At 38.4% G+C, this 7714-nt stretch overlaps 1 protein-coding gene across 1 annotated transcript in view; it reads right to left on the bottom strand.

Annotated features, from left to right (window-relative positions):
* Positions 1-7714, bottom strand: part of rsrc1 (arginine/serine-rich coiled-coil 1) — a 139339-nt gene that overhangs the window by 83696 nt on the left and 47929 nt on the right. The window contains exon 4 of the mRNA XM_008425877.1: positions 6339-6375. Coding sequence (XP_008424099.1) covers positions 6339-6375 — 37 coding nt within the window. The remainder of the gene's footprint in view (positions 1-6338; positions 6376-7714) is intronic.

A 7714-nucleotide genomic window follows, 5' to 3' on the forward strand; every position in this document is an offset into this window, starting at 1 on the left:
ATCTGTTCGCCTTCTTTATCCTTTTTATCCCAAACAATCACTCACAGTGTAATGATATATTCAGCTCACCAAAGAAAGTAAAGATTTTAAAAATCATAAGATGTGGGGCAAAAAAGGAATCTGTGTGGGGGGAGCTGAAGATTAGGGTGATGGCAAGGAGGCCTTCCAACCTCCAAAGACATCAACAAAGATAAATGGTCAAAATACAAGAAGAAAGCTGATTGTTGTGATGCCAATAAAGGACTTCCATCTGATTATTGTAAGGAAATCATTTGAGACATGCAATTTTTAATTAGAAATATTGTTTTTCAAAACTGATGCTGTTTTATTCATTTTCCATCCTTCTGATGTCTTTATTCCATCAGAAGGAAACTTCTTGGCTGAATAACTCCTTAGTTAAGAGGTTATATCTCATCTAGGCTGGCTGCAATGTCAAAAATAGCATTAAAAATTCTCAGATTTTGAGTTTTCGTACATAAAAACAAAGGTTTCATAAAATGTGGACACATCTCTGTTGAATGTGTTGAAATATAAAGTTCAGGTTTGATCAGTCTGATTTTTTAAGATATCAATCTCAAGATGACAGCAAAAAGTTACAACGTGTTGAGCTAAACTAACACATTATGTCTAATTCAATGAATGAGTACTTAAAATGTTTAATTAGTGATTGAATCCAGCCCAGATTGTTGTAAAAAACCAACACACAAAAGAAACTGGTTTTTTGCCTTTCACTGCAACGCAGACAGAAAAGTCAAGGCAGATGCTAACTACTATCATAGAAACAAATGACTTCATATGAGTTTATTGCTTATGGTAGTTGAATGTTTTTGTTTAATTATGGAGATGAATAATCAGAGAAAAGCAGAAAAGTCACCTTAATTTCTTACAATTTTATATTACCCAATGTATTTGTTATTTGTTACATGACGAACACCTGCTGTTAGTATTACTAAAGAAGATTGACTTGCAGCATTCATCAGAAACTAGCCAGTCATTTATCTTTCAATAGTCAATCCTTTTTCACACTTTAGCTCATATTTATCGATATTTGTCGATTCTGTCAACCACATTATACCCTTTTCGACAACTGAAAAGGGTATTTGTAGTACTATAGCTGCCCCTCCAACCAGGTCAGTTGCTGAAATTTTAAAAAATTATTTTCCAACAACAACCCCCACTCTCTTACCAGTAGCTAGACATTGGTGGGTGCAAATGTCCACCCCTAAGAACAGTCGACTACAAAATCAACACAAATTCAGAACTACTTCCCTTTGTACCTTCAAAATGCAGCTTATAAGATGGTGATTGCAGCCAAAAATTCACAAAAATTGATTGGAAATATACTGACGTTTTAAAAGTGCATGACTTTGAGTTAGCTAGGCTAGCTCGATACAACTCAATCACTTTCATTGAGAATAAAAGCAGAAGATCCAGCAGCAGCGGTAATGAAAGGAAACGATTTGATCGAAGAACATCCTTGAAACAACAATGGTCCCGTTCCAGACTAGAGTCACACATTTGGACTTTTCCGGGCGGATCGTATTCCACTTTAAGTGACGGCAGGTTTGTCTCGCTGTTGTTGTTGGAGCATGTTGTCTTGTATACAGCTGCTGCTGCCGCTCTGTCAGCAGGCCGACCAGACCATTCACCTCAGTAAACTTTTCAACTCACCAAGGGACGTTTAACACAGCAGCCATGCCTGAAGTAGGCCATGTGGCCGACAGAACGCTGGCATCAAACGCAGAAAGATGCCTGATTCTAAACTGTCTCTAATTGATAAAGCAGCATTGTAGATACAGACTATTAAGGAGGTACCAAGATCCTTCTGATTTATGACATGTTTGTAGGCAACTGCAATATTTACACGCATTAAAAGTGCATTAAAACAAACGCGTGTTTTGCTTTTAAGAAAAAAAAGCAAAAAAAACATTAAATTTCACCTGAAGAGCTCTAGCTGAAACCTCACTGTGAACATAAGATTTCCTAGCTCAGTTTCCAACAAAATGCGACCTCAACTTAACCCCGTGACCGCAGACTGACCTGTAAACTAGCCTCTGCCATCACAGGGCGTCCAACCCTCTCTCCCCCGAAACTGTTGACACGTCTTCTTCATCCCCTTCTCCTCTCCCCTCCCCTTTTTTCTTTTCCTGCTCTCTTTCTGTCCATCCTCGGGCAGTGTGTGCAGTTAAAGCGATGGGTACAGCTGCTGATTGAGCCAGCAGCCCTGATGATGCTGATTCCTCGCGTTATTGATTGAGCTGCTGGCTTTCTTCTGCTTTGCTCTTAAAACGCGGTACATCTGGACCGATTAGCTGCTGTAGGCCACCTCTTTCTCCCAGAGCAACAAAATCCGCCTTGATGCTTCTCTCGTTTTGTCCGCTCGAGTGTTATTTGGACGCGTTGCATTCGCGTACCGCAAGCTGAAAGTAAAAGCGGAGCGCTGGGAGCAATTAACTTCAGTGTTTCCCTCCTCATGGCTACTGATTCTATTCAGTCAATCTGGTGAAACACAAAGGAGAAAAAAAAAAATAAAAAATACAAAAAAAAACAAACAATGAAACAAACCTCAGACCACACAGATCTTAATTGGGTGCCTAATTACTTCAGCAGTCATTCACTTTTTACAGTTAACAGAAGAGGGTAATGCTGGCAAGATCAAATACAAGGAAAGCGGGAACAAAAGAGCCTGCCTGTCACACCAGCTTAGATGCTTAACAGCTACTCAAAAACAATTATTTGAGGAAAAAATATGGAATAATCTTCGTTTTCTTTCAGAATCAAAAAGACGCAACTTTGCAGACGACATGTTCAAGGTACTCGTTTGACAACATGACGTTCCTTTGCCTTATGACGCCCCAAGCCGAACGTAAATATCATTTATGCTTCAATCTTAAGCGCGGTAGATCAACAGAGTCATAAATGCCTGTTTGGAAATCTTCAGGGTTATGCGTTATACATGTAGATTGAGGCATTGAAAGAAAAAAGTGTTTGAACAGCCCCGCAAACTCCGGCTCCGAGTGAGATGAGCTCCATTATTTACAGTTTTCCGTCCCGAATCGTAATCAGAGCCTTGCGCTCCGCAGGCAGCTGCCTACTGGGGTGCAATCTCCCCCCTAAGCATAAACACGCCCATAAATCCAAACACTCGGTATTCGGGGATTCAAATTCCCTCACATATAAATACGGAGAGTATCCCGGTAAATACACAGATGTGAGCTTGTGTGTGTGAATATGTAGCTCTTATAAACAGGGTCACCCTGATTAGGAGATAAGGACGTTGCGGGAGGCAGTAATTAAACAATACATTTTAATAAGAAGTCCTTGTGGGTAAACTCGTTGAACCAGTTGAGGTTGCGTGTTACTTGGAGAGCTCAACAAAATGCGTAACAGAGACCTTTTGTTGATTATTACGAATCGGGCCTGGAAAATCTGGATTAAAACGGAAATCAAACAGCAGTTTCTATAACTATTGGCACTATAGATAAAGTGTTGTAACTTAATATCTTAATATTCCTTTATGCAGTGTGTGTGGTCACAAGTTGGTTCAGCTTTGTTCAAAAATCTACCTGTTTTTAACCTTTAAAAACCTGCAGCCATTTACTGACTTTTGAAGGAAAACATGCACCTGATCAAATCAAATTGCTTGATCTCACGTCTTTCCCATTTTGAAGAATCGGTGTGATAAATGGGGCTCTGTGTTTCAACAAGTATCAATGCTATTGTCAAGTTGTTTTTTTAACAGCACAACTTCAAAACAACTGCGCTTTACCAAAGTCTTTGTTTTTACTGTCAAGCTAAAACAAATAAAAATAAATAAATAAAAATAAAAATGTTGACTTCTTTGCCACCTACAGGCGCCGACATTGACCGGAAAAGAAATACACTTAAATGTTTGTTTTCAAAAATAATTAAAAAATAAATAAAATTCCCATTTTGACAAAAAAGGAGTAGTGTCGGCACTTCTTAAAAGTTGCATTAAATCTGTACAGGAAAGAAAAACAAAAAAGCCAAAAACACCAACACCATCTTCTACAGGTTCTGATGGGATAAAAGGCAATAAATATAAAATTCTGTTAATTAAAGAATAAAAAGTTGTCAGACAACTTAAAAGAAAAAGTTAAATTGCAAAAATTTACAAAAATATATAAGAATGCCTACAAGTGTTGCAGTGCCTACAACACATGATCTGTTAACCCACTAAATAAACATGCGCGGATTAAAGTTTGGATTTATTTGTCATTTTCTTTTCGGTGTAAGGTCACACTAATGCAAGAAAAGAAATCAATTTCCAGCTTTTCATAAACAAAGATACCAAAAACGTTAAATCCTAAATGCGTTTCCTCAACATCTGAGTGAACTAAGATAAATGTTTTGCTTTTAGTTATGTTAGTTCAGCAAAATTAAATTAGAAACTAAAAGTGAATTTGCAGCAGAACTCAGTGGATAAGAAAACCGTAGAAGGGCCACTCAATTTCAGAGCTTTTTTTTTGTTTTCTTCTTTTTTCAAAATAAAAAGTTCCCTTAAGGTTAATACTTTGCTCCCAAGAACATAAACAAACTGCATCAGCTGCACTCATTTGTACCTTCAAGCACACAGCACTTAAGAGTAAAGCACTTGCAGATGTATTCATCAGTACACTGACCCTGAATCGTTGTGGCCTTTCCTATTTCAGTCGCATACATAAGAGGAAACACTCATCTCAGCATTAGATATAGGCGCTCATAATGTTTGCTTGGGTATAACCGCCCATAAGAGTATTGATTACCGCTGTTTATGCATCTAAACCCCTCGTGAATAATTTAAATAACGTTTTACGGTGACGTACATCAATCACACCTGCACACCCACAGCGACACAATCACAATACCCAGGAAAGACCATTTCTAATTTCCTATTTAAAGATATGATAGGCCTAATGGATGTTTAACTCTAGAATGTTTTAGGAAAATGTACCCCATACACTACTTCACATTCAAATTTGATTGTTTTTTTTTTGTTTTTTGTTTTTTGGGGAGGACAGCGGTTAAGTCTCCTACGAAACAGTATAATATTAAAGAATTTCTGGAGGAGGTCCAAGTAGTTACACACTCCACAAATCTGGTTTACATGGAAGACTAACACCAGATATCCTACAAAACAAGCAATCCCCACTGTGGAACATGGGCATGGCAGCATCATGATGGAGGGACAGTGTCATCAGACTGAACAATGGATGGGACAAAAATTTGGAGTAATTCCGGAAGAAAACATGTTAGAGACTGCAAAAGTCTTCTGACTGAATTGGAGATGTGGATCTAAAACTGTAGTATAAGTTGCTTCCATAAAATGTGCTGAATGCAAATGCATGTGATATTTTCCAGTTAATCTTCTCTTTGCTTTTCACGATTACATTATGTGCTACTTCGTGTTGGTCGATCGCAAAAATATAAAAGAAAATGTATGGACATTTATTTATTTTTTGTTGCCATGTGACCAAATCCAGTAAAATTCAAGATAAATAACTAAGCTCTGAAGACCACTCGATTGAAATTTGTGTTTTGAAGAACCAATTTCAATCTGGAGATCCGGGGTCGGTCATTTCTGTGGCACATTCGGGGTCATTTGCGTACAGCGAGGTGGGGCGTGGGTCATTTGTGTAAGGTGCTGGAAGCTGCGGTTTTAGTATGCGGGGAGGCAGAGGAGGAGGGAGGGCATGTGACATCCACAGAGAGGCGGGACCCTCTTTGACCCCTGTCTATAATTCATCCCTGGAATATGGGGCGCATCAAACCTTGCTTTCTTCCCGCCCAAAAAGAGATAGAGAGGAGAAAAAAAAAAGACCTTCTCACTTTGTTGCATGGAACTCTGACCCTGGATTAAAGCAACCAGCAAGAGAAAACCTGGTGATTAAATTTTCAGGCCCGTCCCAGGAGAGCAGAACCAGAAGGTCCTTGATTCACAGACTGAGGAAAGAAACCATGTCGGCAGGATAACCAATACCAAACGAGGAAGGCAAGGTGTGTGTGTGTGTCTAGGTGATAATCAAATATTTTATGTGGAAAAAAATAATAATAATAAAAATACACACAAGAACAAAACATGCCAATATTATCAACTAACAGTTAGGATAAAAGTTGATACTTTAAAGATAAATGCAATGCTAATAAGAAAGCAGAAAGCAGTGTCTTTGTGGAGGCATATCCATGATCTATGTCCGTGTTCTGTCAGTGCCTCCCTGACCGCTGGTGGAGGGTATTCACCTCCAACTGCACAGGTTTCATTAAGGATGTTGATATCAATGTGCACACATGTGAGTGCGTGTGTGTGCGTGAATGTGTGTGTGCTGACTACAACTTACCAGATGCTCTAATTTGTCTTTGATACTCCCAGAATCCCTGAAACACACAAACACAAATTCCCCTTACTTTAAAAAAAAAAGATTCAGACATAAAAACTAATTCCATAAAATTTGAATTTTTCTTAAGCGTTCACACACACCAAAAACAATCTACAACACACTCTTGATCGCATGTAATAGTACGGGATCTGGTTTGTTTTAACATAACATGGTTTGGGTTGCAAATTATGCAATTTCTGTTTGTTTATAATAAAGTGGCGCGAAAAGTAGACAAAAATTGTAAAAGCTTTGTTTGAGTCCAACAACTAAATATGGAATAAGCAAATATAATGTCCAGGTTTCTGTATGCAGTGCATCTCTAAGAATTAACAAATTATTTTGAGCTTTTGTTTGTTACAACTGAAATGATAAAATTAGCAAAAAGCACTACTCAGTCTCGACTGGCAAGTATGTTGTGAGTTTCTTTGCTAAGTGCATCTACAATGCTTTTATTAGTTGAGAAGCACCTCTAAGCTATTTTCATGAGTTTTTAAAATTGTGGCATTTTAAGGTGAAAGGGCATTTTTTCTGTTCTTATTGTGAATGTTTTAAGGAAGTTGTGTCTACCTGCCCGATTCATGCTTTAGGAAAAATACAAACACTACCCTGACTATTTCAGGTAAGAAGACTATCGACTATGGTGCAACTAGTCCAATAAATCTGGTAACAAGTTGAACAGGCAACCCACACCGTCCTGAAGTCTGCTGCACATATCCGGTTAAATGCTAACTGGCTTAGCGCTAGCTGCAGGCAGAGTGAGTGAAGGCAACAGGTGGAGGCTGAAGACGAAAGCAGTGTTTGTGCCGTCAGTATGTTGAACAGATGAACAAAAAAAATAAAAAAAACTGGTATTTACATGAGAAAAGACATGGAAAATATTAGGCGCATGAGTGCAACCAAGATGGATTTGTGGTCTCACTCTGGGAGACATGTTTTAGTCGAGGGGAAAAAACTGCACAACTCGCCCACTGAGAATCACAAAGATTATCCAAAATCATCTCAGTATTAACTGATGTTCAGTCAGCAAGCCTCACACTGAAGAAAATCACAATAATCAGAGTAAACGGTCTTTATGACATCACAGAGGTTTTGGCTAATCAAACGGAAAATAACCACACAGATTTATCCTAATTGCCAACCTCTAAGGCTGAAATGCAGAGCGCATTTCAATGCTTTCTGCATCTAAACCAGACTGACGTTAACTAATACTGTCGCCACACTGCTGGCAGGCGTGATGATCATTTCCAACTACAAAGAAAGAGCTGGGAGCTTATGATCTGTGAATTAATAATAATAATAATAATAATAATAATAATAGAAATGTGTGTGATTATCAG

The sequence above is a fragment of the Poecilia reticulata genome, linkage group LG13 (genome assembly GCF_000633615.1).
Source record: "Poecilia reticulata strain Guanapo linkage group LG13, Guppy_female_1.0+MT, whole genome shotgun sequence".
NCBI lineage: Eukaryota > Metazoa > Chordata > Actinopteri > Cyprinodontiformes > Poeciliidae > Poecilia > Poecilia reticulata.